The sequence below is a fragment of the Bufo gargarizans genome, chromosome 8 (assembly GCF_014858855.1).
Source record: "Bufo gargarizans isolate SCDJY-AF-19 chromosome 8, ASM1485885v1, whole genome shotgun sequence".
Lineage (NCBI taxonomy): Eukaryota > Metazoa > Chordata > Amphibia > Anura > Bufonidae > Bufo > Bufo gargarizans.
This window is the reverse complement of record NC_058087.1, coordinates 78,696,844-78,717,142: the sequence shown is the minus strand read 5'-3', so window position 1 is coordinate 78,717,142 and position 20,299 is coordinate 78,696,844. Positions and strand designations below refer to the sequence as shown.

The following is a 20,299-nucleotide window of genomic DNA, read 5'->3' as shown; positions in this document are numbered from 1 at the left end:
GTGCACATTGGGTCATTCAGAATAACTTCACACACACGCTTCTGTGCATTTCCAAGTCTAATTCTGTCACTAAATCCATACCGGTCACCCAGCGCCTAAATACTAGGCCTCAAATTTATATCCCGCTGAATTTGAATACAATACATTGGGCCAAATAATATATTTGTTGTTGTGGTGAACCATAACAATGAGAAAAACATCTAGTAAGGGACGCGGATGTGGACATGGTCGTGGTGGTGTTAGTGGACCCTCTGGTGCTGGGAGAGGACGTGGCCGTTCTGCCACATCCACACGTCCTAGTGTACCAACTACCTCAGGTCCCAGTAGCCGCCAGAATTTACAGCGATATATGGTGGGGCCCAATGCCGTTCTAAGGATGGTAAGGCCTGAGCAGGTACAGGCATTAGTCAATTGGGTGGCCGACAGTGGATCCAGCACGTTCACATTATCTCCCACCCAGTCTTCTGCAGAAAGCGCACAGATGGCGCCTGAAAACCAACCCCATCAGTCTGTCACATCACCCCCATGCATACCAGGGAAACTGTCTCAGCCTCAAGTTATGCAGCAGTCTCTTATGCTGTTTGAAGACTCCGCTGGCAGGGTTTCCCAAGGGCATCCACCTAGCCCTTCCCCAGCGGTGAAAGACATAGAATGCACTGACGCACAACCACTTATGTTTCCTGATGATGAGGACATGGGAATACCACCTCAGCATGTCTCTGATGATGACGAAACACAGGTGCCAACTGCTGCGTCTTTCTGCAGTGTGCAGACTGAACAGGAGGTCAGGGATCAAGACTGGGTGGAAGACGATGCAGGGGACGATGAGGTCCTAGACCCCACATGGAATGAAGGTCGTGCCACTGACTTTCACAGTTCGGAGGAAGAGGCAGTGGTGAGACCGAGCCAACAGCGTAGCAAAAGAGGGAGCAGTGGGCAAAAGCAGAACACCCGCCGCCAAGAGACTCCGCCTGCTACTGACCGCCGCCATCTGGGACCGAGCACCCCAAAGGCAGCTTCAAGGAGTTCCCTGGCATGGCACTTCTTCAAACAATGTGCTGACGACAAGACCCGAGTGGTTTGCACGCTGTGCCATCAGAGCCTGAAGCGAGGCATTAACGTTCTGAACCTGAGCACAACCTGCATGACCAGGCACCTGCATGCAAAGCATGAACTGCAGTGGAGTAAACACCTTAAAACCAAGGAAGTCACTCAGGCTCCCCCTGCTACCTCTTCTGCTGCTGCCGCCTCGGCCTATTCTGCTGCTGCCGCCTCGGCCTCTTCCTCCGCCTCTGGAGGAACGTTGGCACCTGCCGCCCAGCAAACAGGGGATGTACCACCAACACCACCACCACCACCTCCGTCACCAAGCGTCTCAACCATGTCACACGCCAGCGTTCAGCTCTCCATCTCACAAACATTTGATAGAAAGCGTAAATTCCCACCTAGCCACCCTCGATCCCTGGCCCTGAATGCCAGCATTTCTAAACTACTGGCCTATGAAATGCTGTCATTTAGGCTGGTGGACACAGACAGCTTCAAACAGCTCATGTCGCTTGCTGTCCCACAGTATGTTGTTCCCAGCCGGCACTACTTCTCCAAGAGAGCCGTGCCTTCCCTGCACAACCAAGTATCCGATAAAATCAAGTGTGCACTGCGCAACGCCATCTGTAGCAAGGTCCACCTAACCACAGATACGTGGACCAGTAAGCACGGCCAGGGACGCTATATCTCCCTAACTGCACACTGGGTAAATGTAGTGGCAGCTGGGCCCCAGGCGGAGAGCTGTTTGGCGCACGTCCTGCCGCCGCCAAGGATCGCAGGGCAACATTCTTTGCCTCCTGTTGCCACCTCCTCCTTCTCGGCTTCCTCCTCCTCTTCTTCCACCTGCTCATCCAGTCAGCCACACACCTTCACCACCAACTTCAGCACAGCCCGGGGTAAACGTCAGCAGGCCATTCTGAAACTCATATGTTTGGGGGACAGGCCCCACACCGCACAGGAGTTGTGGCGGGGTATTGAACAACAGACCGACGAGTGGTTGCTGCCGGTGAGCCTCAAGCCCGGCCTGGTGGTGTGTGATAATGGGCGAAATCTCGTTGCAGCTCTGGGACTAGCCAATTTGACGCACATCCCTTGCTTGGCGCATGTGCTGAATTTGGTGGTGCAGAAGTTCATTCACAACTACCCCGACATGTCAGAGCTGCTGCATAAAGTGCGGGCCGTCTGTTCGCGCTTCCGGCGTTCACATCCTGCCGCTGCTCGCCTGTCTGCGCTACAGCGTAACTTCGGCCTTCCCGCTCACCGCCTCATATGCGACGTGCCCACCAGGTGGAACTCCACCTTGCACATGCTGGACAGACTGTGCGAGCAGCAGCAGGCCATAGTGGAGTTTCAGCTGCAGCACGCACGGGTCAGTCGCACTACAGAACAGCACCACTTCACCACCAATGACTGGGCCTCCATGCGAGACCTGTGTGCCCTGTTGCGCTGTTTCGAGTACTCCACCAACATGGCCAGTGGCGATGACACCGTTATCAGCGTTACAATACCACTTCTATGTCTCCTTGAGAAAACACTTAGGGCGATGATGGAAGAGGAGGTGGCCCAGGAGGAGGAGGAGGAGGAGGAGGAAGAGGGGTCATTTTTAGCACTTTCAGGCCAGTCTCTTCGAAGTGACTCAGAGGGAGGTTTTTGGCAACAGCAGAGGCCAGGTACAAATGTGGCCAGCCAGGGCCCACTACTGGAGGACGAGGAGGACGAGGATGAGGAGGAGGTGGAGGAGGATGAGGATGAAGCATGGTCACAGCGGGGTGGCACCCAACGCAGCTCGGGTCCATCACTGGTGCGTGGCTGGGGGGAAAGGCAGGACGATGACGATACGCCTCCCACAGAGGACAGCTTGTCCTTACCCCTGGGCAGCCTGGCACACATGAGCGACTACATGCTGCAGTGCCTGCGCAACGACAGCAGAGTTGCCCACATTTTAACCTGTGCGGACTACTGGGTTGCCACCCTGCTGGATCCACGCTACAAAGACAATGTGCCCACCTTACTTCCTGCACTGGAGCGTGATAGGAAGATGCGCGAGTACAAGCGCACGTTGGTAGACGCGCTACTGAGAGCATTCCCAAATGTCACAGGGGAACAAGTGGAAGCCCAAGGCCAAGGCAGAGGAGGAGCAAGAGGTCGCCAAGGCAGCTGTGTCACGGCCAGCTCCTCTGAGGGCAGGGTTAGCATGGCAGAGATGTGGAAAACTTTTGTCAACACGCCACAGCTAACTGCACCACCACCTGATACGCAACGTGTTAGCAGGAGGCAACATTTCACTAACATGGTGGAACAGTACGTGTGCACACCCCTCCACGTACTGACTGATGGTTCGGCCCCATTCAACTTCTGGGTCTCTAAATTGTCCACGTGGCCAGAGCTAGCCTTTTATGCCTTGGAGGTGCTGGCCTGCCCGGCAGCCAGCGTTTTGTCTGAACGTGTATTCAGCACGGCAGGGGGCGTCATTACAGACAAACGCAGCCGCCTGTCTACAGCCAATGTGGACAAGCTGACGTTCATAAAAATGAACCAGGCATGGATCCCACAGGACCTGTCCGTCCCTTGTCCAGATTAGACATTAACTACCTCCCCATAACCATATATTATTGGACTCCAGGGCACTTCCTCATTCAATCCTATTTTTATTTTCATTTTACCATTATATTGCAAGGCTACCCAAAGTTGAATGAACCTCTCCTCTGCCTGTGTGCTAGGCCTAAATATATGCCAATGGATTGTTGCAGTGGTGGCTGACGTGAAGCCTCATTCTCTGCTATGACATGCAGACTGATTCTCTGGTGACATGAAGCCAGATCCTCTGTTACGGGACCTCTCTCCTCTGCCTGGGTGCTGGGCCTAAATTTATGAAAATGGACTGTTGCAGTGGTGGGTGACGTGAAGCCTGATTCTCTGCTATGACATGCAGACTGATTCTCTGGTGACATGAAGCCAGATCCTCTGTTACGGGACCTCTCTCCTCTGCCTGGGTGCTGGGCCTAAATTTATGAAAATGGACTGTTGCAGTGGTGGGTGACGTGAAGCCTCATTCTCTGCTATGACATGCAGACTGATTCTCTGCTGACATGAAGCCAGATTGTCTGTTACGGGACCTCTCTCCTCTGCCTGGGTGCTGGGCCTGAATTTATGACAATGGACTGTTGCAGTGGTGGCTGACGTGAAGCCTGATTCTCTGCTATGATATGAAGACTGATTCTCTGCTGACATGAAGCCAGATTGTCTGTTACGGGACCTCTCTCCTCTGCCTGGGTGCCGGGGCCTAAATATCTGAGAATGGACTGTTCCAGTGGTGGGTAACGGGAAGCCAGATTCTCTGCTATGATATGAAGACTGATTCTCTGCTGACATGAAGCCAGATTGTCTGTTACGGGACCTCTCTCCTCTGCCTGGGTGCTGGGCCTAAATTTATGAAAATGGACTATTACAGTGGTGGGTGACGTGAAGCCTGATTCTCTGCTATGACATGAAGACTGATTCTCTGCTGACATGAAGCCAGATTGTCTGTTACGGGACCTCTCTCCTCTGCCTGGGTGCCGGGGCCTAAATATCTGAGAATGGACTGTTCCAGTGGTGGGTGACGGGAAGCCAGATTCTCTGCTATGGAACCTCTCTCCAATTGATTTTGGTTAATTTTTATTTATTTAATTTTTATTTTAATTCATTTCCCTATCCACATTTGTTTGCAGGGGATTTACCTACATGTTGCTGCCTTTTGCAGCCCTCTAGCCCTTTCCTGGGCTGTTTTACAGCCGTTTTAGTGCCGAAAAGTTCGGGTCCCCATTGACTTCAATGGGGTTCGGGTTCGGGACGAAGTTCGGATCGGGTTCGGATCCCGAACCCGAACATTTCCGGGATGTTCGGCCGAACTTCTCGAACCCGAACATCCAGGTGTTCGCTCAACTCTAGTTATCGGCACTGGCCATGTTGGTGAAGTACTAGAAACAGTGTAACACGGCCCACATGTCTCGCATGGAGGCCCACTCGTTGGTCGTGAAGTGGTGCTGTTCCACAGAGCGAGTCACCCATGCGTGCTGCAGTTGAAACTCCACTATCGCCTGCTGCTGCTGCTCGCACAGTCTCTCCAGCATGTGCAAGGTGGAGTTCCACCTTGTAGGTACGTCGCATATGAGGCGGTGAGTGGGAAGGACAAAGTTACACTGCAGCGCAGACAGGTGAGCAGCAGCAGGGTGAGAACGCCGAAAGCGAGCACAGACAGCCCGCACTTTATGCAGCAGGTCTGACATATTGGGGTAATTTTCCAAGAACCTCTGCACCACCAAATTCAGCACATGTGCCAGGCAAGGGATGTGCATCAAACCGGCTAGCGTCAGAGCTGCTATGAGTTTTTGCCCATTATCACACACCACCAGGCCACGCTTGAGGCTCAGCGGCACCAACCAATCATCAGTCTGTTGTTCCATGCCCGTCCACAGCTCCTGCGCAGGGTGGGTTTTTTACCCCAAACAGATGAGTTTCAAAACAGCTTGCTGTCGTTTCCCTCTGGCTGTGCTGAAGTTGGGGGTGAAGGTGTTATGCTGACCGGATGAGGCGGCGGTAGAGAAAGAAGCAGAGTAGGAGGAGGAGGCAACGAGAAATGTCCTGCAATCCTCGGTGGCAGTAGGACATGCGCCAAACTGCTATCAGCCTCAGGCCCAGCCGCCACTGCATTTACCCAGTGTGCAGTTAGGGAGATATAATGTCCCTGCCCGTGCTTACTGGTCAATGTATCGGTAGTTATGTGGACTTTGCCACAGATGGCGTTGCGCAGTGCACACCTGATTTTGTCCGCCACTTGGTTGTGCAGGGCAGGACCCGCCTGGAAAAGTAGCGGCGGCTTAGAGCCACTAACTGTGGGACAGCCACCGCCATAAGGTTTTTAAAAGTCTTGGAATGACAGCATTTGAAAGGCCAGGAATTTTGAAATGCTGGTATTCAGGGCCAGGGATTGTGGGTGGGTATGAAAGTAATTCCTCTTTCTTTCCAGTGTTTGGGGGATGGACAGCTGAACGCTTCCAGGGAACAGTGTGGATATGCTGTGTGACGGTGGTGGAGGTGGTGGTGTTGCTGCCACATCGGGGTGGCAGGTGCCACTGTCACTCCAGAGGGGAGGAAGAGGCCAAGACCGCAGTAGAAGAGGGAGCAAGAGGAGCCTGAGATATTTAGTGCTTTTTATTTTTTATTTTTTTATTAGAAATTCAAACAATACAATTTAGTAAAAGCAACAAAATTATTATATATTTTTTCCCCTAATAAACCTTACGCCCCCATTCATACCCAACCAGCCCTCTCCCTTCCTATGCTTCTCCCACCCCCTCCATCGATAAATGACAAAGGGGGTAATGAGGGAATGGAGGTAGGAAAACCTTAAAACTTCCATTCTCCCCAGATTTTAGTCAATTTTTCCTCATTATTTCTCTGCTGATATAGAATATTTTCATATCTCTTATCAATTCCCGGGTAATAAAATAAAAATTGCCCCCAATATTGTTTCAACTCTATATATGACCAAAACATATGCAAGTGATCCGCCCCAGATAAATCACCCATCGAACTAACAGACAGATTATTATATTTTTGTGTCAGGGGTACAAAAATGGTGCATTGCACCCACAAAAAAATCGTTATAGGTCACCCACAAAACAAATAGCCAGATTCCTAACACTCTTCCTCACTTCAGCTGCCTGCTTCCTGTCTCTGCACTACTTAGAGCTGATGTGCAGTGCTACACATGATCCAGCTTGTATAGAGGCTAGGTCACATGATGCACCAGCCAATCACAGCCATGCCTTACTAGGCATGGCTGTGATGGCTTCTAAGTGCCCACAGCTTAAAAGCTTGTTGATTGGCTGCCCTGCAGCCTTTCAAAAGCTTTATTAAATGCCTGAACACCGAATTCAAACCCAAACTTTTCTGGCAAAAACACTAGTCATGTTGTTAGTTTAAGTGATCTGACCTGCAGTTGAGATTTTCAACCCTATTATGTGTGCAGAAATATGTCCATATTATATTTGTGATGCTACACAACAGAGACAATTAGCGTACAAAAATATTTTCATAACATACAATGTAAGGCTTGCACATATACATCTCAGCAGTCCCAATTTTTTATGTGTAAGAGCTGTGGCCTGTCAGAAAAGGGGTTAAACGTCACATATACTGATCACAGCAAAGGTATCCTAGTCTCATTTGTTATACTATTCCAACTAGGAATGTTGGGAGGTATGTGATCATAACATTGACACAATGCAATAGAAAACAATATATTTCATTGATCAGGTATTTACATAAATGCAACCCAGTTTCTATGTATCAGTGATATCAATTACATAGTATTGATATCTGTGGTATATATTGTAAATTCACTATAGAATGGTTTTAGAAAATCTATGTATACACTGTATATAGTTTATAATAAAGAAATAATGCTTTCGTTTGAAAGATTAACACATGCAGTATGTTGATAACTGACTGAACTTTGCTCTGTCTAAATGCATTTGGGATAATTTGCTACACAAATATTTACTGCAGTTCATTTAATCTATGTCACTTTTAAGTGTCTTCTTTTTACAATGTGCCGATCAGATACTTTTTGTGCAGACCAGCAAAGAAACAAAACTTAGGCTAAATTCATAGCTGGGGAAATGCAGATTAAAGGGAATATTTCATCATAAAAATGAAGAATTTTTGGTGGTATTATTTTTAATTTCTCATTTCACTATATCTAATTAAAAAATAGTGAAAACATGTCCACAATGTTCAGTAAGCCTAGTAATACCCTAACAATTCCTGATTTGTATGATCACTTTTCAACAGTCACCTCATTATCAACAGAAAGGAGTACAATGGCAGATAACACCTCTGTATACATAGCACAAGATCTGCCATTCACGATAGGTAATGATCGTAGCTTGTATGCGCCCATTCCCTGCACAATGACCTCTGTATAGGTCACAGAGCATGAAAACTCTCCCAAGATTAGAAGACTCTCCCAAGACTAGTAAACTCTCTCAAGTCAACTGAAAACTCATGTCCGTTGTGATTTATGGCCTATGTAGCTGCCGTAATGTATGTCTCTAAATGCTATTAACAACAACTCAGATAAGATTGCTTCCCATATAATCAATGAAAAAATCAACCATTGGAAAATAAAAGGAATACATTTTACTATCCAATTAAATATATATATATGTATATATTTTGTTTATAGTGCAGACACTGCAGTATATCCTATCCATTACAGTTTTTTTTATTGATTTGTTGTGGTTTTTCACCATTTTATTTAATAGTGAAAAATGCAGCACTGGAAACCAAATTTTTTAATGTTTAAATGTTCTGGTTTCTATAATAGTAGGTTGAAGAATAGTTTCTAGGCCAAGTTGTTAAAAAAGATCCATAGGTTGGACTACTCTTGAATACTGCATATACTTGCATACTGCAACCGCTCAGATAACAGGTGCGCAAGGTACAGCTTAATTTATGTGTCTACATGTTAGGAACTACAAGCAAATTCTATGTATAGTTTAATTCCGCAGTTTAGCTAGCCATACACATTAGATGTGTGTCAACCAAACCAGCCAAATGTTGGCGGGACTAGGGGCCAATCTAGTGTGTTGGGTTCCTCCCCACTCTCCAACAATGGCAGATGTTGGGGGAGAGGAGAGTAGAGCTTGTTAGACTTCAACTGCCCAGTCCTATTGTTCTCTGGGAGAAAAGTCAAGCGCAAGAGGTGTGTTGTTCTCCATTCTCTCATTCATACAGTACCGTATATAGCCATGAAGACATGTGGGGCTGTATAGAAGCTATAGACACAAAACTGTAGAATATTTGTAATCAAGACTATTTGCAAAGTTACCACCTTTTTTTTAATTAGAGCAATAAAATTGGTATGGAAAGTGCATGTTTCACAGGAGAGGCTGGCTGTCCCAGGAGTATTAGTGAATAAGAAATCTATTTGAAGTTGCTACAGAAATGCATTTTCAAAACTATCACTTACAAAAAAATCCTTTATAAGTTAAAAAAATATATACCCCTGGCTACAAGTTGAATGATTATGGTAATATAATAATATTAAGACACATTCTACACATTGCATCTGATGAATATGTTGTAAGTGATGGTATATAAAGGAACTAACTGATGAACCCTTTTATACCTTTAAGAGGCATGCTTGCAAGGTTACATTTTACTGAGTAATCTATTTAAACTTCGTATGAATAAATATTAATTATATATTATGAAGCGTGAATGTAAGGTTAATATGAATGTCCACCACTTAGCATCAGGTCATTTTTGGGTTTAACATTCTGAACTGATTAATTTCTTGAATTGGTTTTCAGGGGCTTAATATATTGATGATCTATCCTCCTATTAGTGGGGGACTGGCACCCACCACACCCTTTCATCAAATGTTTCTGGCAGCTTCAAGGGCCATAAACTATACAGTGGATGGAGCTTGAAACAGAAGGTTCTGTCCATGGCGTAGTGGCCATGTCAGGGTTCTGCAGCTCTGCTTCAAGTGAATGGGAGTCACTTTTGGCTCTAACCACTGTATAGTTTTTTGGTGCCCGCAGCTGCCTCAAACAGCTAACTATGGGTGTTCTGGGTGCCAGTCCCCCACCAATCTGATATTGATGATCTATCCTGAAGATAGGTCATCAATATCTAAGTCCCAGAAAACCCCTCTGATATATATTTTTATAGTAGTCAGGGCTCCATTTTTCTGATGCAGAGCTCTAAATGCCATACATAACACAGTTAAATGGTAACATTCTAATAGGAGCATAGAAACTTAATGCTTAATGGGTTTTGCATTAAGCTCCCTAAGCTTCCTCTAATTTTGAGGTAGTGACATGCAGAAAATGTTATCTTTTAAAAGGAACCTTTCACATCAAACATGGTGTCTGATCTATCTACAGGCCAAATTTCATAGTGCAGGAGGAATTAAGTGAATGGATATATCATTTTAATTCCATCTTATTCTGGACTTGAGTCCAGTGGGTGGGCCTAGTCAGTAACTGAGAGCCTTCTTTCAGTGTGCATACAGAGGTATCTGTCACTCGCTGAGTAGGACCGTCTATTGGACCCTCAAACTAAACTTGTCACCATGAAAATGCAAATTAATCTGCAGGCAGTAGGTTAAAGAACAGGAGGAGCTGAGCAGATTTATGCATACTTTTGAAGAAACGGATTTAGTATAACTTGTATTTTATTCATGTAAATTCTTGCTCATTCTGGGCTTTGAGTGACTGACATCCTTCCTTTTAAGACAGATAGCTATCAATCACTGATAGGACCGCATCCTTTACTTCAAAACCCACAGTGAGCATAAATACAGCATAAATGGAAAAATTACAAGTTTTACTGAATCTTTACCCAAAAGTTATATATCAATCTGCTCAGCTCCACCTGCTCTATAACATGATACCTTCTGCTCAGATACCATGTTCAACGCAAAATGTTCCCCTTAAAAATAGTTGTGCAGCCAGTACATATTGATGACCTATCGCCAGGATAGGTCATCATTATCTTTTTGGTGGGGATCAGACTCCCAGCACCCCCACCAATCAGCTGTTTGAAGAGGAGGAGTCGCTGGTACTAACACTGCTTCCTTTTCAAGATTACACTGCAGGTCATCTTAGTTGTAGCAGCGGTTCAGTGCAATTACAAGGGCTTATCCCATTCAAGTGAATAGAACTAGCACTTGTAATTTCACTGCTTTACCAAGACTTCTGAGACGCACAGTGTAATCTTGAAGGGGAAGTATGATGATCCTCTTCAAACAGCTCATTGGCAGGGGTGCCAGCAGTCGGACCCAACCGATCAGATATTGATGACCTGTGAGACACAGAATTGACCACAGCACTCGTCCGATTGGCTTTTGTGGGTGCACGTCCTAGGTTTGGTCTCCCTCCACCTGGAGCACTGTATATACCTTTTTACTTATACAAACCGGATTCCAAAAAAGTTGGGACACTAAACAAATTGTGAATAAAAACTGAATGCAATGATGTGGAGATGGCAAATGTCAATATTTTATTTGTAATACAGCGTAGATGACAGATCAAACGTTTAATCCGAGTAAATGTATCATTTTAAAGGAAAAATACGTTGATTCAAATTTTCACGGTGTCAACAAATCCCCAAAAAGTTGGGACAAGTAGCAATAAGAGGCTGGAAAAAGTACATTTGAGCATAACGAAGAGCTGGAAGACCAATTAACACTAATTTGGTCAATTGGCAACATGATTGGGTATAAAAAGAGCTTCTCAGAGTGGCAGTGTCTCTCAGAAGCCAAGATGGGTAGAGGATCACCAATTCCCACAATGTTGCGCAGAAAGATAGTGGAGCAATATCAGAAAGGTGTTACCTAGCAAAAAATTGCAAAGACTTTCAGCAACTGTGCATAACATCATCCGAAGATTCAGAGAATCTAGAACAATCTCAGTGCGTAAGGGTCAAGGCCGTAAAACCATACTGGATGCCCGTGATCTCCGGGCCCTTAAACGACACTGCACCACAATCAGGAATGCTACTGTAAAGGAAATCACAGAATGGGCTCAGGAATACTTCCAGAAACCATTGTCAGTGAACACAATCCACCATGCCATCCGCCGTTGCCAGCTGAAACTCTACAGTGCAAAGAAGAAGCCATTTCTAAGCAAGATCCACAAGCTCAGGCGTTTTCACTGGGCCAGGGATCATTTAAAATGGAGAGTGGCAAAATGGAAGACTGTTCTGTGGTCAGACGAGTCACGATTCAAAGTTCTTTTTGGAAATCTGGAACACCATGTCATCCGGACCAAAGAGGACAAGGACAACCCAAGTTGTTATCAACGCTCAGTTCAGAAGCCTGCATCTCTGATGGTATGGGGTTGCATGAGTGCGTGTGGCATGGGCAGCTTGCATGTCTGGAAAAGCACCATCAATGCAGAAAAATATATTCAGGTTCTAGAACAACATATGCTCCCATCCAGAAGTCATCTCTTTCAGGAAAGACCCTGCAGTTTTTCAACAAGATAATGCCAGACCACATTCTGCATCAATCACAACATCATGGCTGCGTAGGAGAAGGATCCAGGTACTGAAATGGCCAGTCTGCAGTCCAGATCTTTCACCTATAGAGAACATTTGGCGCATCATAAAGAGGAAGGTGCAACAAAGAAGGCCCAAGACGATTGAACAGTTAGAGGCGTGTATTAGACAAGAATGGGAGAGCATTCCTATTTCTAAATTTGAGAAACTGGTCTCCTTGGTCCCCAGACGTCTGTTGAGTGTTGTAAGAAGAAGGGGAGATGCCGCACAGTGGTGAAAATGGCCTTGTCCCAACTTTTTGGGGATTTGTTGACACCATGAAATTCTGATACAACATATTTTTCCCTTAAAATGGTAAATTTTCTCAGTTTAAACTATTGTTCCGTGATTTATGTTCTATTCTGAATAAAATATTAGAAGTTGGCACCTCCACATCATTGCATTCAGTTTTTATTCACGATTTGTATAGTGTCCCAACTTTTTTGAAATCCGGTTTGTAGTAGGAGACAGAACGCCTGTGGATTTATTTGATGGCTTCTTTTATTTAATTCATTTCAGTTATTTTCAACATCAGTGGTAACAAATATGTATTAGTACAGAATATACATCAGTGCAAGGTTTCAGGCCCTTTTAGTTGGTGCCCTTTTTCAATCTGATCCGATGCTCGGCCATGTGTTAGCCTGATGTGCACATGGCTGAGCATCGGATCAGCTTAAAAAGGGACACCAACTAAAAGGGCCCGAAACGTTGCACTGATATATATTCTGTACTAATACATATTTGTTACCACGGTTGTTGAAAATAACTGAAATTAATTAAAATTAAAATTAAAAGAAGTAATCAAATAAATCCACTGGTGTGCTGTCTCCTACTATAAGTACCGTACAAAGATATTGATGACTTATCCTGAAGATAGGTCATGAATTTTACTGGCTACAGATACCCTTTAAGCCCAAGATATTGGAAAAAAATTACAAGTTATTCTGAATCTGAATTTCCCCACAAAACTATATATCAATTTGCTCAGCCTCTCCTGCTCTTAAACATGCTGCCTGTAGATTGCACTGCATGTTCAGTGTGACAGGTTCCCTTTAAAGAGGTCCTCCTTTAATGAGAATGCTGGGATGCTGGGAGTAGGAACTGGAATTTTCAGCTGAATGCCTCACAGACTGCAAACAGCTGATATTGCCAGAAAAGCTGTGGCTATTGTCATCCATTAAAATCAGAGACTATCCCTGAAATACAAAGCTGCCATCCGACCACTATAAAAAAATCCATATAATCAAACACAAATACAGAAATTTCTGCCTATCTATAGGATATTCATGTTATGTTAAGCAAAGCATTGTTATGTTTTTCATTAAGATAATTAGAAAAGTTTATATTAGATTTTTACTGAAAAGTCCCAGGTATAAAAGTGAGTAGCTGTGATGAATTCAAACTGCTGTAACTGGTAAGTACTTTTCAAGTATCTTGCTATTTAAGTGGCCATATTAATTATGATCCCTGTGACATATTTACACAGACACCCATGTGTCTGTCTGTGCTATAAGTGCTTTTTTTTCTGATGATCAACACCCAAAAATATCCAACATGGTTTTTAGGTGGATTTAGGCAAAAATCTACCTTACAACAAGATGCCCAAAATGATCTATAATATAGCAATTGTTCCACATAAGAACATAATATATCTAGATACTGCTAAAATTGATGTTGTTTCACACAGTAAAACCAAGGTTTCCAACCTGCTTTAAAATTCAGAATTGAACATAATAAGGATGATAACTCTTGTAATGAGATTGAAGCATTTGCTCAAAATGTCCACTATCCCATCTTCTTTTTCTTTTCTGTAAAATAGAAAGGAAAATAAACATGTTTGCTAAAAGGGCATCAATATATAGGCTTGAGAAAGGTCATTGTATATGACTAAAACATTATCTTCAAAGCACATGTTCTTCATATGGAGTGGAGAGGGTATTTTATAGGCAGGTTTATTCTGAGTCCTATGACTCGTCATTTATTCTGGGTGGTGGAGAAGCCCAGAACTATGTATATAGGTATTTTTATTGATGGTGCTGAGGGTTACTATCATGTTCTTCGACGGTAACCATACATAGTTGGTAAGCAGTTTACAACTTAAAAACTATCAATGCTTCAAATACATTTTGTAGTCAACTAAATGATTTACTTCTTGTGCTGAACTATTTCTTATGTGAAGGGTCCTACTTACCTTACAGAGAAGGATGCTTGTGACAATGAAACTATACAACAACAAAACCACAAAGACTGTGAGTAACACCCAGTTGTACATGTCGGATTCTCCTGGCTCCATGGATTGTGCACATTGGTATGTCAAATCTATCAAATAAAACTGCAATTATGTAACATCCATTGACCAAATAAAGATGACATTTGATGGACTATGTTTAAAGGAGATAATTATTGATAACATTTTCTTTTGCATCTAGCATTTAAGGCCTAAGGGCCTGTTGTACACGGGCCGATATCACTGGGCAATGAAGGAACGAGAATTCATATGAAAGTTCATTCCTGATCATTTCCAGCTTTTTAGCTTCCTTTACACGCAGCAATTATCCCTGTTGTATGGGAATGAACCATTTTACTTCGATTGCTAGCTTTCATACAGTTCTTTTGTTTTGTTTTTTACTGGCATGTGCCTGATTTTTATGCCTAATAGATAATTAGATCACCGAACAAATGAGCGTTTTTTTTTTTTATCTCCGACACATTTAGAAGGACAAACTACAAGAATAAATATTCTTTCCCAACAATTGACCCCATCATATGCCCATGTAAATGGGCCTTAAAGGGGGTAATCCAAGATGCGCTGCGATCCCATGTGGCTGCCACTTCCAGGATCACATGCAATATATGCTATGTGTACATTGGACACATGATTCAAGCCTGGGGTTAGAAGAACCTGCAGAGCATGTTTGAATCTCTCACTAGTGCTCTCTCTCACTTGAATCAAACTCACGCTTGCCATGCAGATTGTAATCCCAAGGTGGGATCATGTGCCCAATATACCGTACGTGATCCCGGAAGTGGCAGCTGCACAGGATCATAGCACATCTTGGTTAACCACTTTAGGGAAAGCAGAAGAAAAAGCACTTACCACTGATGTAAACAAAGGTGGCATTCCCTTCAGTAGCCCGATAAGGAGGGGGATACATGACTTCCATCTTACAAATGTACAGCCCTGTATCCTTTTCTTGTAGGCCTGAGATGTTAAAGGTTACATTGTGTGTACTGGGTATGCCTAGACATGTGATGCTGTCTCCAATAGCAGCTGGTTCATACATAGTGTTAAAAGAAAAAACGCAAATCTCCAATGCATGTTTGTCTGTTTTCTTTAGGAGGCTGAAACGTATCTCTTCCATTTCTCCAAAACCGCTATAGTTACATGTCAGTGTGGCCTCTCCATGCCTGCTAGCAACTATCACAGCTGGCTGAGTTACATAGGTTCCTGTCACGGCAAGAAATAGAACAATCCAATCACATATGGGCTGAAATATGTGCTCTCTAATATATATATATATGTAGACAGTAGAATATATCATGTTTAAAGTTCCAAATTGAAAATGACTGCTAGAGGAATCAATAATGTTGGATTAGGCTTGTTCTAAAATTCAAAAAATTCAAATTTTTTAAGAAGTGATGACAACAAAAACTATAATTTTTAAATGCTGCAAGCAAGAATAGAAAACAAAAAAGTAAATTATTGACATTATGCAAAGAATGATATTTTTTTGGCTGATTGGGAAAAATATTGTCATGTAATTAAAATGTACATCTTTGCTTTTAATAAGCATATCTTTAACAATATAAAAGTGTTGATGTCTCATTAAAAAGGCAGTAGATTATAGATGATTGCAGCAAATATCACTTAGGATAGCAAATACTCCCATGCCATAAAAAACTTCACTTCCTAATTCCACCTACCTTCTGACATCCTGGTGCAGAAACAGATGAAGGCAATGCATGCTTCCAAAAGCATTATGGTCCAGTTGTACATTGCAGATATATTTGCTTCTAAATAAAACAAAAGTTTTATATATTATCACTGTATATTGAGTGGAGCCTATTTATTTCATGAATCTTTCAAAGATGTCCGGATAAATGACTTAAATAAGGTCAGGAAATCTGTGAGAGTATTGTGAATTTGAAATGAAGGGTAAGGTTACACACATCTGCATATATAACCTCAAAATCAGAAACCTGCTCATTGTGTAATGTTTTGGGTTTACAAGAAAGGAAGTTGTAGGTTGGAACTGTTACGTATAATGAGAACCACAGCCGTAAAATTCTGTGTGACCAAAAACATGCCATCAGAATGGAAAATAAAGATAATTTCAGATAAATTGTCTTTTGCTTATTTTATTCTAGGAACTTATTTTAATATATAAAAGTATGCCATCTCTAAAGTTCACATTCTTTGTGGCAACAATTGCCTCTTACCTGTTATGTTAAATACCGAGAGGAATTATCAGGGATTAGAACAATGTTAGTTGTTATCTGTAAGCAGTTATAATTAAATATTTTCTCAGATCCAGTCCTGTACAGTTTAATCTTTGTAACTCTCCATTTGCTATGGGGAGCTCCATGATTTCCAATGCCACGCAATGTGCTGTATATTTTATGCCACGTATGCTGCTTTTAAAGGGTTTTCTGAGATTTTAATACTGATGACCTAGCCTTTAATGAGCTAGCCTGAGGATATCTGTCAGCAGACCTGTCAGATCAGCTGACCAGTTATATGTGCACTTGGCAGATGAAAGCATATGTGTTGGTCCCATGTTCCACTTCCTATGTGCCCACATTGCTGAGAAAAAGGATATTACCACTTCAACCACGCTAGCTGAAACCCCCTTAATGACCAGGCCACTTTTTACACTTCTGCACTACACTACTTTCACCGTTTATTGCTCGGTCATTCAACTTACCACCCAAATGAATTTTACCTCCTTTTCTTCTCACTAATAGAGCTTTCATTTGGTGGTATTTCATTGCTGCTGACATTTTTACTTTTTTGTTATTAATCGAAATTTAACAATTTTTTTGCAAAAAAATGACATTTTTCACTTTCAGTTGTAAAATTTTGCAAAAAAAACTACATCCATATATAATTTTTTCGCTAAATTTATTGTTCTACATGTCTTTGATAAAAAAAATAAACATGTTTGGGTAAAAAAAAAAGGTTTGGGTAAAAGTTATAGCATTTACAAACTATGGTACAAAAATTTGAATTTCCGCTTTTTGAAGCAGCTCTGACTTTCTGAGCACCTGTCATGTTTCCTGAGGTTCTACAATGCCCAGACAGTAGAAACCCCCCACAAATGACCCCATTTCAGAAAGTAGACACCCTAAGGTATTTTCTGATGGGCATAGTGAGTTCATAGAACTTTTTATTTTTTGTCACAAGTTAGCGGAAAATTATGATTTTTTTTTTCTTACAAAGTCTCATATTCCACTAACTTGTGAAAAAAAAAAAAACTTCCATGAACTCAATATGCCCATCACAAAATACCTTGGGGTGTCTTCTTTCCAAATTGGGGTCACTTGTGGGGTAGTTATACTGCCCTGGCATTCTAGGGGCCCAGATGTGTGAGAAGAAGTTTGCAATCAAAATCTGTAAAAAATGACCGGTGAAATTCGAAAGGTGCACTTTGGAATGTGTGCCCCTTTGCCCACCTAGGCTGCAAAAAAGTGTCACACATCTGGTATCGCCGTACTCAGGAGAAGTTGGGGAATGTGTTTTGGGGTGTCATTTTACATATACCCATGCTGGGTGAGATAAATATCTTGGTCAAATGCCAACTTTGTATAAAAAAATTGGAAAAGTTGTCTTTTGCCAAGATATTTCTCTTACCCAGCATGGGTATATGTAAAATGACACCCCAAAACACATTCCCCAACTTCTCCTGAGTACGGCGATACCAGATGTGTGACACTTTTTTGCAGCCAAGGTGGGCAAAGGAGCACACATTCCAGAGAGCACCTTTTGGATTTCACAGGCCATTTTTTACACATTTTGATTGCAAACTACTTACCACACATTAGGGTCCCTAGAATGCCAGGGCAGTATAACTACGCCACAAGTGACCCCATTTTGGAAAGAAGACACCCCAAGGTATTCCGTGAGGGGCATGGCGAGTTCCTAGAATTTTTTATTTTTTGTCACAAGTTAGCGGAAAATGATGAGTTTTATTTTTTTTCTTACAAAGTCTCATATTCCACTAACTTGTGACAATAAATAAAAACTTCCATGAACTCACTATGCCCATCACAAAATACCTTCGGGTGTCTTCTTTCCAAAATGGGGTCACTTGTGGGGTAGTTATACTGCCCTGGCATTCTAGGGGCCAAGATTTGTGAGAAGAAGTTTGCAATCAAAATCTGTAAAAAATGACCGGTGAAATCCGAAAGGTGCACTTTGGAATGTGTGCCCCTTTGCCCACCTAGGCTGCAAAAAAGTGTCACACATCTGGTATCGCCATACTCAGGAGAAGTTGGGGAATGTGTTTTGGGGTGTCATTTTACATATACCCATGCTGGGTGAGAGAAATATCTTGGCAAAAGACAACTTTTCCCATTTTTTTATACAAAGTTGGCATTTGACCAAGATATTTATCTCACCCAGAATGGGTATATGTAAAATGACACCCCAAAACACATTCCCGAACTTCTCCTGAGTACGGCGATACCACATGTGTGACACTTTTTTGCAGCCTAGATGCACAAAGCGGCCCAAATTCCTTTTAGGAGGGCATTTTTAGACATTTGGATCCCAGACTTCTTCTCACGCTTTAGGGCCCCTAAAAAGCCAGGGCAGTATAAATACCCCACATGTGACCCCACTTTGGAAAGAAGACAACCCAAGGTATTCAATGAGGGGCCTGGCGAGTTTATAGAATTTTTTTTTTGTTGGCATAAGTTAGCGGAAATTTTTTATTTTATTTTTTCTCACAAAGTCTCACTTTCCGCTAACTTGGGACAAAAATTTCAATCTTTCATCTTTCATGGACTCAGTATGCCCCTCAGCGAATACCTTGGGGTGTCTTCTTTCCAAAATGGGGTCATTTGTGGGGTGTTTGTACTGCCCTGGCATTTGAGGGTCTCCGCAATCATTACATGTATGGCCAGCATTAGGAGTTTCTGCTATTCTCCTTATATTGAGCATACAGGTAATGAGATTATTTTTTCCGTTCAGCCACTGGGCTGAAAGAAAAAAATGTACGGCACAGATTTCTTCATTCGCATTGATCAATGTGGATGAAAAAATCTCTCCCCCCCAAAAAAAAAGGAGAGGAAAGGCGTCTGCCAGGACTTCCTGGAGCTCCGCCCAACATCCATACCCACTTAGCTCGTATGCCCTGGCAAACCAGATTTCTCCATTCACATCAATCGATGTGGATGAATAAATCATTGCCGGGATTTTTTTTTTTATATACAAAGTGTTTGCCAAAGCATAGGAACACCGCCACCTCTTCAGCTCATATGCCTCGGCAAACGTATCTTTTACTGCAGAGGAGAAATCTCGTCTTGCAGCGCCGCATACACCGACTTGTGTGTAATCTGACAGCAGTGCAATGCTTCTGTCAGAATGCACATCAGTGCTGCAGCTAGTCGATCGGTTGGTCCACCTGGAAGGTAAAAAAAAAAGAAAAAACCAGGCCGCAACGCAACAATTTTATTAACTTTTGAACAGAACATATAAACTTTAACTTTTTGAACTGAACATTAACCTTTTTGCGTACTGGTGATTTTTTTTTAGTTTTTTGTTTTTTACCTTTATAGGACAAACCTCTCCTTCAAATCGCCCAAAGATGTGGCGAAGTACATTATGCACTTTATCCCAGGTGAAAGGAGAGGTTTGCAGCAGCTGTATGTGAATGGGCCCTAATACCCCTGTGTGCCTGTCCTGGTGAGATGTGATCCCTATGCTAGGTGTACCTGTGTGTGGTACTTCCGGAAACACTCTCCAAAGCATAGGGCAGGGTGGTCAGGACAGTCAGGACAGAAATAGCGGGTGTCACACCTTATTCCACTCCTGCTACAGACACAACATCTTTTTCGGGGTGACAGTTGGGTTGAGGTACCAGGAACGACATTGGGGAAATATTCATTCGTGTAGACGGCTAACTACACTGGTGGATGGGGCCACGGAACCTCCTGGATA

At 43.0% G+C, this 20,299-nt stretch overlaps 1 protein-coding gene across 2 annotated transcripts; it reads right to left on the bottom strand.

Moving 5' to 3' along the window:
* Positions 1–12,142: 12,142 nt before the first annotated feature.
* CTLA4 (cytotoxic T-lymphocyte associated protein 4) lies at positions 12,143–16,298 on the bottom strand. 2 transcript variants are annotated; one of them, XM_044304419.1, is made up of 5 exons: positions 16,063–16,298; positions 15,236–15,586; positions 14,330–14,457; positions 13,845–13,946; positions 12,143–12,182 (listed from the first exon to the last, which is right to left on the bottom strand). In XM_044304419.1, the coding sequence occupies exons 1-4, from the start codon at positions 16,133–16,135 to the stop codon at positions 13,857–13,859; spliced, it is 642 nt and encodes a 213-aa protein (XP_044160354.1). In that variant the 5' UTR covers positions 16,136–16,298; the 3' UTR covers positions 12,143–12,182; positions 13,845–13,856. The 2 variants fall into 2 exon arrangements, with proteins under 2 accessions (XP_044160354.1, XP_044160353.1); XM_044304418.1 differs by lacking the exon at positions 12,143–12,182 and having other exon boundaries at positions 12,922–13,946.
* Between the last annotated feature and the right edge of the window lie 4,001 nt (positions 16,299–20,299).

Coding starts and splice junctions, on each gene's coding strand:
- CTLA4 (XM_044304419.1), bottom strand. CDS start 16,135: ATGTACAACTGGACCATAATGCTTTTGGAAGCATGCATTGCCTTCATC. Junction 15,587..16,062: donor CTGCACCAGGATGTCAGAAG/GTAGGTGGAATT, acceptor TTGCCGTGACAG/GAACCTATGTAACTCAGCCA. Junction 13,947..14,329: donor CAAGCATCCTTCTCTGTAAG/GTAAGTAGGACC, acceptor TCTATTTTACAG/AAAAGAAAAAGAAGATGGGA.